Genomic DNA, 16,066 nt, shown 5'->3' with positions numbered 1-16,066 from the left:
TTTATTTGTTATATATTTGTTTTTGACAACTTTTTCGAATCTATGTGTACAGTAATACAAACCCAAATTTCCTATCCACCTGTATACATGCATTTAATGTGCTAAAAATAGTAGGAAAAAAAAAAAAGTTTACTCTACCACTAATCGCAAGTCCAAGTGTTTGGTGTCAGTGTTAAGGGAAGGCTGCCGTTTTTTTCTCGCGTATCGTAAAGATATTTTTTTTCATATATAAATAAAAACGGTTTCAGCACGTTAAAAGTATACAGATCGGTAGATAATTAAATTCTACTGCGTTCCGTATGTCATTTATTGTTGTTTACGATTTCTAGACTTTTAACTAATCTGCACTTTTACGACAGTGCAAAGAAAAATTTGAGCATCTATTATTTTTTTAAAAATTTTTTATGAAGCAGTGCTAATTCAGGATAGTGACGCTAACATTGAAAATAATAAACTAGACGTTTAAGTACGAAGCGGAAGTTTGCTTTAAAACAAGTCTCGGGCTTACTAACATGTTTAAATCCTATTGGTTAATAATAATGTGTATCAGAATAAAAAGAAAATAAATAAAATAAATATATTTTTAAAAGTGATGATAAATAAATGTAATGTTTTATGAAAAATAAAATTGTTATAAAAAAAGATTGATTATTTTTTAATGACACTTGTTCGTGATTTAGGAAAGAGAATTGTTGTACTGCTTGTATCGTTTCGTCATACCGCCATTTTGAGAATTGGCATAAAGTAATAAGTCTGGAGATAAAAAAAATAAATAAAATAAAAACACCCAAAAAAGAAACGGACCGACAAAATGTCCAACTTTTTCTACCATTGGTTACGGCAATAGACAAGGAATATCATCGACAACAAACACACGGGCCTGGGTGTCATCTATGACTTTCTTGGATTTAAAAGAACTAAAACAAAAGTTAAAGAAATAAATTAAAAACAACAAAACAGCGGCTGTTTCTCACATGTAAACCTTCGACAAAGTGTGAAGGAAAAAATACTACTTGTACCATTTTTTTTTTTTTTTTTAACAAAAAGTTTTTACCATTTTATGAATTAAAAAAAAAAAAAAATTTCTTTTTCTTTAACTTAATTTTTTTTTTTTTTAAAACTTTTATTTGAAGTTTTTATTTAAAAAACTTTCAAAAATGGCTGGGGATTTCGACCCAGAAGATAAAAACAGGTAGGTCATTATTTTTTATTGAACATGTTTTAACTAAAATGTAAACTTTTTTTTAAAGCTGTCATTGTATTTTTTAATTTGTATTAGATAATTTACAACAACCATTATATTATTAAATTCTTAGTTAATACATGCGTCCTCCGGGTGTATATATGTGTGTGTGTATATATATCCGGTACTAATGCAGTAAGACATTCCCAATGCAGTTTAGAAAGCCATTCTTAACATGAAGAGGGAGGCTTTGTTAATTCGACAGAACTCTTAAAATGAAAACAAATTGCTGTCATGCATTTATTGATCCGTGCCGAAATAATGTTATTTAAAAAGCCATTCTTAACATTGGGAGGGGAGGGTGTTTTGTTTTTGTACCTATTCTGTACTTCAACCTTACAATTGAATAAAAAAACATATCATAAAACTTTGATTAAACTTGGAAATATGATTTAAAAAAATAGCGCGGATCAGTAAGTGCATTACGGACACAGACCCTGATTTTCTTTCACATTTTAAAAATTAATTTCGGTATTTCTGCGATTTCCGATCCGTACCCTTTTTTAGATAGAATTTTCATGTTAAATTTTATTTTTGCCGAATCTTTTGTTTATTAAATTGATAAGTGAAAGTAGAGAATAGTTAACAAAGCTCCCTTCTCATGTGTTAAGAAATGGTTTTCTAAATGTTATTTCAGTTTAGTCCGTGAACTGCAGTAGCGTATTAATCTATCGCAGAAATGATATAAAAGACAGATTCTATTTTATTTTATAATAGGCACTTCTTCTACACAGTTTGAACAGTACTATTTTTTTTATTTCTGCACTTATTGTACTGCGCTGAAATAACACTTAGAAAACCAATCTTAATATGAGGAGGGAAGGATGTTTTGTAACTTTGTACTACTTTCACTTAACAATTTAATAAAGATATCGTTAAACTTGAAAGTACAATTTAAAAAATCGCGCGGTATAAGAAATGTAATCACTTTTTTTTTTTTTTTTTTTTAGCCCTAACCTAAGGTTTAGGAAAAAGTTAGTTCGGTTCAAATTCTGTAGGAGCACCCAAAACTATTTGACTCTTAATTTAATCCGGATTAAAGTTCCGGGCATGATATAACAAATATTACCAAGGCAAGACAAGTTACTGTCTTCTACCTAACTGCTTAGGTTTTTAGTGTTTTTACTTAATGTAAAATGTTTAGTCATCTCTATAAACACAAAAGTTCAAAGGGTACGCGACCACAAGAAGTGGTCACAATGTAATTTGTTACGCGGCTATTTTTTCTTGTGGTCGCGTACCCTGTGAACTTGCTTGTTTGTCGAACCGATTAAACATTTTAGTAAAAACACTAAAAACCTACCTTTGGTAACATTTATTTGTTATATTTGATTTTTTTTTTCTTTGACCACGTTTTCGAAGGACTGTGGACAGTAAAACATACCCCAATTGTTAGGTGAAAGCAGTCCCTTCTTCCCATGTTAAGAATGGGGTTCTAAATAACTTTTATTTCGGCACAGTTCCTAAACTGCAAAAGAACCAAAAAGTTTTTAAACTCTTTATGATTTATTTCTAAGATACTGTGATTTGTTTATATAAATATTTATAAAACTTTACCTGTACTTATGTAATTAGATGCCCATGAGGACTGAGAACAATACAGTCCTTCTCCTAGACTAGTTTCCCGACCAAAACTTGACTTTAGTCTAACTCAACTAATCTAAATTTAATGGATTCATATTTTTCTAAAGGCAACTGGTGACATTGACATAAGAATTTAAAAAATAAAACTTGGCACATCAAACCTGAAAGACTAGTTATGGTTGGAATAAATTGTCTGGTACGATCTTTGTTTTTTTTTTATTCTGAAGGCAGAAATGTGTATTTATAGCTCTCTAATTAAGCAGTTTTTCCATTGGGATTGAACTTACAACTAAACATTTTCAACTAACACTCATATACATAATGGAATCATGTGTTAGCTCCTCCAGGAGGGAATCTCTTGATCCCTTAAAACTAACTAAAGTAAAACGTTTTAATCGATTTTTTTTCGAAATTGAAATAAGATACAACTTTGATCTGGCAATTTATATACTTAGAGCTCCCTCCATTACAAATGTTATTATTGCTACAGATTTTGAGCCGAATCAGCTTTTTAACCATAAAAATCGGTTTTGTCCGCTCCAAAATCTGTATCGGTACCAAAATTAAGAATTTTAAAGTTTTAAATATTCAACTTCATTTTGCTCTGGAACTTGATTCCTATAAGAATCGACCAGAACTATATGAACTAATTTTTATTTTATTACGTATGACAACATTGAAGCATCTGTTACATTTGGTAGGCTATCCATTGTGGGTTGAGATTTCAGTGTTTCCGTAAAACCGAAGGTACCGATGGCATATCATGGTTATATATGTGTGCGAACCTGTACGAGAGTGGCCACCCCATAAAAATGCGCGTTTTTCACCCCTTTTAAGCGTTTTTCCAACGATTATCATAGATTAAACTTAATCATTATCTGAAACTATTTTGAAAAAAAAAAAAAAAATTAATGACTCTTAAAGGGTTCTAATCACGTCACACGTCGGTAGAACGTTATACCGAGAAAGTAAACCCCTCCTAAATTTTTTTCTGTTAATATAATACTAAAAGTCTGTAATCTAATGATAATCGCCTTAAAAGTTTTTAAAAAGGTGTAAAACACGCATTTTTAGAGGGTGAGCACTCTTGTACAGGTCCGCCGACATATGATACAATTTGTTTACAAAATTCCAATCTGAACACTTCATGTCATATGATCCAAACTTAAAATCTTATTTTGATAATGAAACTATTGTTTTAATGTTTACATATTTTCTTCGCGAGAAAAGTTATTTATAATTATGAAGATTAGTCACAATATTGGATACAGGAAATTACAACGTTGCGTCATTTTCTTATGACGATTGATTATTTCGATTGTTCTCGTCGTAATTTGTACGACGTTTCGGCCGATGTAACGCTTAAAAGCGTTAACAAGCAATTGAAGGTTCAATCCTACTACTAATAAAATAACAACAAAAAGAAAATCAAAACTTTTCCGTTATGGCTGACAAAATGAAAACAATCTACCCTCGTGGATTGTAGGGTTAATTTCGAAATTCCACATTTTCCCAAATTCGAAAAAAATGCTTCCGCAGACGATATGAGGTTCCATCGACTGAAACGTCAAAATAACAAACAAGCGTACAAATAATATAAATAAAATGATTACATTTTAATTTATATATTTTTAACTATCGATTTCAGTTTAAAAAAATTTTTTTTTTTTAACAAAACTTATTTTTCAAAGAAGTTTTGTTTTTACGTGTTCACTGATTAGTATAAGTTTATTTTTTATTACTACTTTCTGTTTTTTTTTTTTTTTGTTTTGTTTTGATGAATGCTTGATTAAGCAAGTAAATCCATTCAAGGATGCACACGTGTTACTGTGATTCTCAATTGCAACACGGAAACAATATTGCTATGGGTGTCTCGAATGAGGGAGGTTTCGCTTTCTAATAAATATGGTACTAGTGCACTTATTGATCCGTGCTGAAATAATAACGTTATTATTTAAAAGCCATTCTTAACATGGGGAGGGGAGGGTGTTTTGTACCTATTCTATACTTTAACCTTACAATTGAATAAAAAAACAAAACTTTAAACTTGGAAATAACGATTTAAAAAATAGCGCGGATCACTCTGCATTAGCACCGTTATTTTATTACAGCAACCGTTATATTATTAAATTCTTAGTTAATACATGCGTCCTCCGAGTGTATGTGTGTGTATATATATATATATATATATATATATATATATATATATAATCTCCGGCACTACTGCAGTAAGACATTCCCAATGCAGTTTAGAAAGCCATTCTTACCATGAAGAGGGAGGCTTTGTTAATTCGACAGAACTCTTAAAATGAAAACAAATTGCTGTCATGCATTTATTGATCCGTGCTGAAATAATAACGTCATTATTTAAAAAGCCATTCTTAACATTGGGAGGGGAGGGTGTTTTGTACCTATTCTGTACTTTAACCTTACAATTGAATAGAAAACATATCATAAAACTTTAATTAAACTTGGAAATACAATTTAAAAAAATAGCGCGGATCAGTAAGTGCACTAGCACCATAAATATAATATATTAAGTTTTTATTATAAAAAAAATTTCTTTTTCGCAAATCGTATGGATACTCATGAAACCATATGTTGAAAGTTTGGATTGTCAAAACAAAGAGCCCTTGCCCCGTCACTTTTTGAATTCCTAGCACTTAATAACTTCACTCGTTTCCAAAACATTTCACATTTCAATTTTCATTCTCGACTTCGAAGACTAACAAACAGAAAAATAGCCTTCAGTTTAAGATTTTTTTAAGATAAAAACTGATAATTTGAATTTTTTTGAACAACCAACTCATGGCGTCATAGTTTCAATGGTTTTAATGATAGATGATAACGAAGAGTAACGTAAATTAACTCTTCTACACGCCTATGGCTGACGAAATAAGAATAATCTACCCTACCCCACCACAGGATTAACTAAAGGGTACGGATTCTAAAATTCGAAAAGGTTGAAGATTATACCAGACGAGATGTGAAACGAACAATCAGGATGAGAATAGTAGGCGAAAATAATGCATCATAAAAAAAGAATTCATTTTTATTCCAGATTCTGAAACTAACAATTGAATAGTGTTTATTGTTAATGTTGAACTATCGGTTCTTGCTTTTGATAGAAATAATTACTAATTATTTTTGAGCAATTATAGTTTCAGTTTAAAATTTCAGGATTAAGAAGAAAAAAAATGCATCCAACAATTAGCAGGTTAATCTATAATTTGTCTATATAAAAACAAATACCGCGCCCTCTGATGACGTCAGAGATGTTTTTTTTTGTTTTTAAATGTCAAAATGTTTAGTTTTTAAAAATGTGTGGAATAATTGAAGTTTGTTAAACATTTAACACTGACATTTATGTTAAGTTTTAATGTTGATAATGTCAGTGTTTTTAACAATGCGTGAATTAAAAAAAAAAAAAAAATTAAAACTCATCAATTTTTTTGTTTTACCGCCTTTTGTTTTATTCATTTTTTTGTTTTATTACAACTCTTTAATTCTTAAGAATTAATTAATCCGTTGATGTCCGGTTTTTTTTCTTCTTTCATTTTTGAATTTTGACTAGTATGCGTGAAGTTAATTTTTACAACATTGTTTTTGTTATTAATCAAATTGTAATAAAACTATAACGCATTTTCTTTGGTCGTTTTAATCTCTATTCATGAAATCATTGGCTGTATTGTAAAAAACATTTAAAAACACTTTCAATATATTAACATTTATTAGTTTTAAAGTCATAATTTTGTTTGTTTTTAGTTTGAATGTTTCAAAGTTTCTTTCAAGTTTCAAACAGCCACAAAATAATTTTAATTATTAAGATTAAAATGGCTGACTTGTTTACGAAAAACTCAAATGCATCGTAGACTAAATTTTGCATTTTTTTTTTAATATCCAAATATATCGTTTGCATTTTTTTTTTTTTTTTTTCAATATTTTTTAATAAAGAATTAAAAGAATTGGTAAATTTTTACTGTCTCAGTGTCTACTGTCTCACACCCATCGGATTTATAGAAATCCATTTTTAAAATGAAAATTGGACTTTTTGTTAACTATTCTGTATCTTCACCGAAAAACAAAGACTTATTTCCATGAATAAAATGCGTGTATGAATTTGTGAGAAACAATTTCCTTAATAAAACACACCTCCTCCTCTGGGGCGGGGGGCGGGGGGTACCCTAAAATTCAACCTATGACATTCACTTTTGCTTTTACGGTAACCTTACGAATATCTGGTATATCTCAAAATTGCTTTCCACTTGTGTGTAACGAATTGATTCATTCAACAATTTCTTTCTGTCCTTTTTAACCTATTTTTTAGGCTAAAAAGTTAAAAATATCCAGTGAAAAAAAAAAAAAAAAATTCTTCTGAAGCAAAATATTTTATGTCAGATTTAACAGTTAACCAACCCGGGGCGGGGTTAGCACATTATTTTATTTGAACGATTCTGATAATAAGCGTCACCCAAATTTGTGTCATGGACCCCCAAGAAGACAGATTCCCAAAGCACTTAGTAAAAAAACTACCACCACTTCGACTTGTTCGTAATAATCTTGTGTAAAAAGCACGTATCAAAAAAAAAAAAAAAAAAAAAATAGCAGCTGTCATTGTTGTATGTGTTTTGTAAACTTATATATACGTAACGAAGTTCTTTGATTTATAAATAAGAGTAATCTAAAAATAAATGATTCAAATATCAGCTAATATTTCGTACACGACGAAGTTTTCTTGTCCTACATATTTTTCTCTTCATCCCTCCTCGCTTGACACTCGCATATTTAGAAACTTTTCAAACCTTTTTTAGCGTTTGTTTCGTTGATGTGCGACTTTATTTGTGTTTAACAACTGTAAGATTTAAGACAACTGTTAAAGAAACTATTCAATTAACTTTTATTAAAAAGTAAATATTTGTAATATTTTAATGAATAGGTATCCATAGAATGTTGTACTTATTGTTAGTATTGACAGAAAATACAAAGTTTTGGAAATGGCCGAAACGATTATGATTTTAAGTTCGCGAAAAAAAAAAAAAAGAACGCAAATGACACTAAGTATGCGAAGGTTATTTTTAATTTAGTCTCTAAAAAATTTCGTAAGAAAAGAAATCGCAAACTACTTCGGTCATTTCCAGGACCGATTTTAGATTCCCACCGATACTCTGGACTAAGTACTTAAGTACTGTTATTCTATGGATTTTTTTTTTATTATACTTTTTTAACAACAAAGTGCATTTTTTATTTACTTGATTATTCACAAAAGCTTCATGACCCCCCCCCAATTCCCATTAATAAAAAAGGATGCAAAAAAAAAAAACAAAAAAAAAAAAACGCTTCTACCATATCTTCTAATAATGTGAACCGTATTTTTTTTTTTTCATCTTTGTGAGATCAGAAAATCCCGTTAGAAGATTCTCTTGCTATCTCCAATTGTGAATTCAATATTCTTAAGTCGGATACATCAACAGGTGTCCGGAAGAGAAGGAGGTGTATCAGAATTTTTGTAGGAATTTTTGACACCCCTAACACGAAACTGTGAATAAAATATAAAAAAACTCGTAATTTCTCTTTTAAAAGTGGGTTGTTTATTTTCTTTATGGATTATACTTCCAAAATAAACTATTAAAGTTGTTTTAAAAGTAATAGAAATATTTTAAAAAAAAAAAAACAGTAATGAATTTTATTTTTAAATATTTTTAATGATTTTAGTTTTCAATTTTTAAACTTTAAAAATCTATCAATTTTTCTATTGGTTCTATTTTTACGATATTTTCAGGGTCAATGGGAAATTTTATGCTCTTTCCAATAAACCGAATATAATATTTTAGACAAACGTTTTTTTTTTTAAATTCACCCCCCCATTTTCAAGTGTCTATTAAAAAGTAAATAATTAATTTACTCACCAAAGTGTTATATATCACAAATCGAAGAAAAAAGGTCAATGAATAATATATTCAAATTAAAAAAAAAGTGTTTTTTTAGAAATTTACCTGTAAAGTTCGAAGTTTAAAACCTTTTTTTTTAAACCACGTTGTTTGTTTTTTCTTTTTTTTTTTTTTTTTTAATGAAACCTTGGTCCTTGCTCTTTTAATTGAAAAAAAAAATTAGGGCTTGAATTATATTTTTCGAGGAATTATAAGCTTGGAAAGATGGGGTGGAATTATTCACTATTTTTCCCGAAATGTCTGACACACCTAGAGAAGGACTGAACAATTTTAAGCTGTTGATTAATTTCTTAATTTAAAATTACAAAACTCTAATTGTTTATAAATTGTGGAATTTCTTAATTTATAAAACTAAAAGAAAAAAAAAGTTTTATCAGTTTTTGAAAAGTGTAAATGAGCCAACTAGTTTGGTATGTCTCAATTCAATTTGTTTGCCTTAAAAAAAGTTTTTCTTTTTCTTAACTAAGATATTCGAGTTCATTATTTTAATGTGTTAATCTTTGTCACATTTTCTGTTTATTCGCCAATGGAATTGACTTTTCTCTTTGCAGTAATTCTAGTGTATTGTGACAAAAGAAAATTGTTTTAGCAATGTTTATGTATCTTTAAATTTCGATTTTATTAGAGTTAGTAATCAAAATGTCTGGTTTAGAATTTTGAACTATTCCACTAGATCACCCATATTTTTTATTTATTTGTTTTTACTGTTATACATCCTCTTTCTTTAAACACTTTATTATAATTCCAATTAGCAATGTCTTCAACCTTTGAACTTTTTCTGTTGATGCTTTGTTTATGCAAGAAAAAAGGGGGTCGACAAGAACAAATAAGCAACAAATAACTGTTACCAAAAGCAAGAAAATTTACTTTTCTACTTATGATTTGTGTTTAACAATTGTAAGATTTGATTTGTTTGTTAACGACACTTTAGGAGTGTCAGAATTCGCCATTAAAAAAGGAGTAATTAAATACTCCCTATCTTTGGAAGCTTATAACAATATGAATAATGTAATTTAAACCCTCCCTTTTTTTTTTAAAAAGGAGCAAAGACCAAACTTTAAAATAATAAAAGGGTTTATCGAAAAATATACAATATTTTTTTTTTTTTTTTAATCTGTTTTGTTTAAGAAAGATTTCACGAAATTCAACGAATTTTAACTTAATCTAAAAATAATAAATATATATAAATTCAAAAAAATCATTTACCTATATAAAATACTAATCAATGGATGCTTCCATTCTTCATTTATGAGAATTTGTCCATATTTATATTTTATATTCCATGTATTTTTTAAATAAAAGAATTTTTTAAAATAATTATTTGAAAAGACCGGCATTACATAAACATTGTTACGGTATTAGCGAAGCGATGTTTCTACCTATTTTGAAATATGGATGGATAAAAGGACGTAAAAACAACACATACGCGTTAGCCGTCTAGCCTTGTGCGTGAAGAAATGTGTCACCATAGTTTAAAAAAAAAAATCACATTTTACTTATCAGTTTTTGCCTTTAAAAAAAAAATACTCGAATTTTTTATTCATTTATTTATTTATTTATTTCTTAAATAAAATACATGAGTTTTTGAATTAATATATTTTATTCCTTCTTTATGGAGTGAAATTTTATTTATTTATTTTTTTTTTTTAAATATCTAAAAAAAAAAAAAAAAAAATTGAAATAATACAAAAAAATTATCGTAATTCTACGAAATTTCCTGTGCAATATAACAAGATTATAAGGTTTCACTAAAAAAAAAAAAATTCAACGTGGTTTAAAAAGAAAAGGTCTTAAACTTTGGACTTTACAGGTAAATTTGCAAATAACTGTTCTTTTTTTGTTTGTTTTAAATTAGCTTATTTTATTTATTGATCTTTTATTTTCAATTTGTGATATATAAATTTGAGGTTAGAAAATTATTTTTATTTGAATAGACATTTCAAAATGAGGGGGTGAATTTAAAAAAAACGCTTGTCTAGAATATTATATTCGGTTTATTGGAAAGAGCATAAAATTTCACATTGAACCTGAAAATATCGTAAAAATTGGACCATTAGAAAAATTTTGATAGATTTTTAAAGTTTAAAAATTGAAAAAAATTTAACTCGTAAAATTCAATTGATTTCATTAGGTAAAAAACATGGCCGCATGAACCGCGCGCAGGCACTTTGTAAACACTTTTTTTTTTTTTTTTTTAAATAAAAAATATTTCTATTACTTTTTAAACAACTTTAATAGTTTATTTTGGAAGTATATTCCATAAAGAAGATAAACAACCCACTTTAAAAAGAGAAATTACGAGTTTTTATATTTTATTCGCAGTTTTGTGCTTAAAAGATAAAAAAAAAATTATAAAAAGGGGGTCAATAAAACTGTAAGCTTAAGTCTGGTGATGATTGCCAAGCTTTTTTTTTTTTCTCTTTTTAAGTATGTCACCGCGACATTTATTGGTGGGTTTCTACCACTATTTTGTTTAATTATCGATTTTTGAATGATTATCGAGACCCTCTCCTTAGATGACCGTCTAATGTCAATCATATATTTTTTGTTCTAGCTTAACATTTGACACTACTTGTGTTTCAAAGTAAATAAATGCTTTAAAATAAGTTAAACCAGAAAAACGTATCCAGGTAGAAGAGTAACTTATCTTGCTGTTGGTAACATTTACCTTTTCGTTTGGTTTATACTGTAAAATGTCCCAAATCACTTCTAGTTTCATAGTTTTCGTTCAATTAAAAATTTGGTGCTAATGCACTTATTGATCCGCGCTATTTTTTAATAGTATTTTCAAGTTTAATTAAAGTCTTGATGTATGTTTTTATTACATTGTAAGGGTAGAGTACAGAATAGGTACAAAACATCCTCCCCATGTTAAGAATGGCTTTCTAAATATTATTTCAGTACGGATCAATAAGTGCACTATTACCAAAAATTTAATAAACAAACATAACCGTTATAATGTAATATAATCACTGCAGTATTGTTTGGTCATTTTAATTGAACCAAAGTTTTATAAAACTATAACCAATTTAGTTTGTTGACATTTAAACATCATCTAACTTAAAGCTGAAAAGTTCAAGATAACCAAAAAGATCCTTCGGCCTTAGTTAAAATAGTTTTACATCTGATACAAAAATAATTTAAAATAAAAACTATTTTCCAGTAAGAATATTTGACCTTGAATTTAGGAAAAGTGTCTTAAACTAAAAAATAAAATGAAAAAAAAAAAAAAACGTTTAAATCAATAATCTTCCTGAAAATACTGTCTGGTTGAAATTAAAATTTCTATTGTTTTTCTTTTTTACCTTAAGTGCATGCTGACTGTTAAAGTCACGAAGTGTCGTCTAGAATTTGTCATTTCCTAATTGGTTGTGAGGGAGGGGTGTGGAAGGCGTTTCGAAACGGAACTTGTTCAAGGTAGTGAGGATAATTTGAAAAATAAAACAAGTTTTTGCCAACCTACTCTAAAAGAAACAATAGAACAATACAGGCTTTTTTCCCCTATGTGCTACATAATTTTGCTGTTTAAAGCAACAAATTCTAGTATCCTTCTTCAAAGGATCCTGTTAATATCAGTTCCTGTATGTGCTCCACTGCCATAAATGAAGCTCTTTTTTATCCAGAAGAATCTCCACAATGCCAGTGGTGTTGCATCCTGCATGATTGGTGCAGTTAGGTATTTAGTTGGATAGATGTCGACTTTGGGTGTGCGTGAAGAACTCGTTTGCATAGGGGCCAGGTTTTGTGCCGGGTATGTTCTTGATTTTTGAGTTTTGATCTCTTGTCAAAAACAGATTATGGATCACTATGAATACATACATATTGCAATCTTTTCTTTGTCCTGTGACTAGGGTCTCAAAATCATTGAAATTTGCAGCCATATTCATTTCTAAAAAGAAAAATCACAATTTCTCTTCTATGCATATAGACTGACATGATTAATTTTGGGTTTGATCTAATAAGTTATAGGGTTTTAATTTGATCCGGATATATCCTTCATGAAAAATTTTTTTTTTAATTTGGAAGCAGATTATTTATTAAACTTGAAGCAGATTATTTTAGAAAAGGGACGGAAATCAAGTAAATGTTTACATAATATTTACATTCTATTGTATAAAAAAAAACTTTATTAAATGTTGAATTATGTATTTATTGATTTTTTTTTTTTTTTTTTTTTTTTTTACAAAAAAAAAATCTTAAACTAAATACTAGTGATGAGATAATTCTAATATTTTTCCTAATTCCGATTCTTTTAAATTTTTGAATATAGAGTTTATGGGGAAGGGGGGGGGTCGAATTACTGCAAAATCCATGAAATATGACCATATATTTTCCCAAACTTACAAATACATTTATGGGAATAATCTATAGATTTAAGTTTTTCTGGTAGTTTAAAATCAAATATCATTTCATAAATAAGAGGAGTCATGTAAAATTAAGTTCTAACCTATAAAAACAATAAAAAAGAATCGTTTTTGGCATCGGAAAATAGTCACAAATTTTTCAATACAAATTTCCTCCAAGAAGTTCCAATTTTTTTTTCCAATTAATCGTCCAAACACTACAAAATACCAAAAGGAAGTTTAAAAAATGTTTTTTTAGTGTTTAAAGATTACTGACTTTTTGAGTTTTTTATTCTGATATAATTTTCAGGAGTCTCTTTTCTTAAAAGTATCAAAACATTTTAATTTGCATGTTTTGGACTGTGCTCCTCATCTTGGTCAATATGTTTACATTTCAACTCTTAAGGAGATTAGACATAGGATAAGATGGAGTTTTGAAAAGTCAGTCCACTATACTACATTCTGACCTAAAAAATACACGAGCAGCCCTATTGGCATTTACTGGTTAAGGCGCCTGAGGTAATTAGCAATAAACTATTTCTCAGAAGATAAAACGTGAGAGGATAGGCCTTCTGTGACTGAGCAGAAGCAAGATCACTGATTGCCAATGATGAAATCTCATCTGGTGTTGATAAAACAAAAACTTTGCTTCAAGTTTTTTTTTTTTCTTTCTCTAGTTCATCACTGAGATGAAAGCTACAAAATACAAGCGAAACATTGTTATAACAAACCAATATGAAAACAATTGGCTGAAATATGTATATAACATTTTATCATCTCTGGAAGGTCATCAAATATTTAAAGAACTAGCTGTATCTTGCTGGCATTGTCCAGAATTCAGTAAGAGTATTTTAGTTTTTAATTGGATTTGTTTGCATATTGTGAAAACCTTATATATATATATATATATATATATATATATACACACACACTAGCTGTTGGATAATTAACCACATTATCTGTTTCCACAACAGTGTCGATGGATGTGTATGTGACTACCTCACTTAGAATTTTACGTTGAATAATAGTGTAAAGTTCATGGACGTCTTTGTATTGAGCTGCAAGAATAGCGCGTTTACTCAGTCAAGTGGAAGTCGTATAATTAATTTGAATATCTGGAAAAACCTTTTTTAACCAACTCTTCTTTTGATGTAATAAAATTACAGAAGTTAAAAGTCAAAGAATGTTGCCCTTAACTCGGATCAAGCAGCACTTTTCCGTGCCCAGTTTCCCACAAGTGATGCAAAAGTTTTTGTGCGGATCGAACAGTCGGCAACTTGACATGCATATTTTGAGTTGAGTTTAATGTCTTCACATGGCACAAAAAGTAGAGTATTTGAGGGAACATTTATTTCATCTGCTGGTGTTGATTGAAGAATTACAGATAGCATTTGTCTGAAATCTCCTGCAAGCAATATTACTGCATTCCCAAATGGTCTGTCATTGCCATGCAAATCTTACAAAGATCGACCAAGAGCCTTAAGTGATTATTTGCGTATCATTGTGCATTCATCCCAAACAATAAGTTAGCATTTCTGCAATATTTTCCCCCATACTGGATGTTTTGGGGATGTTGAACATGAGATTTTTGAAAAATTGAATGTTTAATAGTTTTAAAGTAGAATAAGTAGTTCTTCTACTTGATAGTAAGGTCACAGGTATTCCACATGCAGCAAGGGCTATGTCATTTTGTCACCGAATGGCTGCCAAAATCAAGTTAATTAGAAAGGTTTTACCAGTTACTCCTGGTGCTGTTCAAGGTAGCAGTAATTTCCAAATAACTTCTATTCTCACAATAAGTAAATTAGGTGACTAAAATAGGATTTATCCATGTTTGACAATGCCTTAATCACTGTAATTAATTGAGGAGACTACAATAGGATGTGGGATTAGAGATGGACAGATAGACAGGAAGATATATAGATAGAAAAGAGAAAGTGAGGGAAATACAGGAGGAGATAGAGGGAGAGTTAGAAACAGAGGGAGCAAGACAGGAAAGGGGAGAGAGATGGAGGGAATTAGAGAAAGGGGCTCAAAGACATGGATGGAGATAGATTGAGAGAGAGGGAGAGATGCATGGAGAGAGTTATTAAGAGACGGGGAGAAAGCAGAAGGTGAAGCACACTTCACCGTTTTTTTCCTCGATCAGTAGACTGAGGCAATTTTTATTTTTGTTAGTATCCAGAGTACCGTTTTTTTTTTTTTTTTTTTTTTTCAGATGCTAGATTTTCCACAAATTAGAAACCGACTGGGTTATCTGTACTTTCACCTAACAAAAATAAAGTTTTAGCATTTTTTGCAATAAATAATAGCAACTTCGTTAATTTTTATGACTTGCCTCAGCGTATTATAAACACCTCATCCTCCTCATGTTAACTGCTTTAGGAATACACCCCACCCACATGTTAAGAACGGCTTTCGAGGTTTTGGGGGTATATATATATATATTGCGATCCCCGGCGAGTAGATTTCTTTTTTTTTTAATGTTATGCCTGGGAGGAACCCGCATCCACCGATTGAATTGTTTGTTTCTTTCTTCTGTGGATGTCATGTTCCGGAGAAATCCGAGTCGCAAGCTGAGTTATGTCTGGTTCATTAAATGCATAAGTACAAATAATTTTTTTTACTTATGCTTTATTTCTTAAATTTAACAATTTCTGTGTTACTCTTTTAACGATTGTTAAAAAAACAGTTTGTTTTATACGCACATGTAGTCAGAATTGTCAATTTTCGTCATTTCAAAATGGTCACCGAAAAGAAACGATGTCGCATAATAGTTTTTTTTTTGTTTTTTTTTAATTTAGTAATATTTTTTACTTTTTAACATTTAAAAACACAGTTAGATGATAAACAGTCACTCTTATAAAATTTCATGAAAAACAGCCGTGTAAATTTCTAGTTTATCAATTTGGAACAAACCAGACGTTTGATATATATATATATGTATA

The 16,066-nt window shown here is 29.4% G+C and overlaps 1 protein-coding gene across 1 annotated transcript in view; it reads left to right on the top strand.

The window, feature by feature from the left end:
* Positions 1-1,025: 1,025 nt before the first annotated feature.
* The window catches only part of LOC145292879 (adapter molecule Crk-like), a 193,993-nt gene continuing 178,952 nt past the window's right edge, over positions 1,026-16,066 (top strand). The window contains exon 1 of the mRNA XM_080138998.1: positions 1,026-1,192. Coding sequence (XP_079995124.1) covers positions 1,158-1,192 — 35 coding nt within the window. The 5' untranslated portion in view covers positions 1,026-1,157. The remainder of the gene's footprint in view (positions 1,193-16,066) is intronic.

The sequence above is a fragment of the Euprymna scolopes genome, chromosome 14, assembly GCF_053919585.1.
Source record: "Euprymna scolopes isolate OS-2025 chromosome 14, ASM5391958v1, whole genome shotgun sequence".
NCBI classification, from domain to species: domain Eukaryota; kingdom Metazoa; phylum Mollusca; class Cephalopoda; order Sepiida; family Sepiolidae; genus Euprymna; species Euprymna scolopes.
The sequence above is the reverse complement of the archived record's forward strand: the minus strand, read 5'-3'. Positions and strand labels throughout refer to the sequence as shown.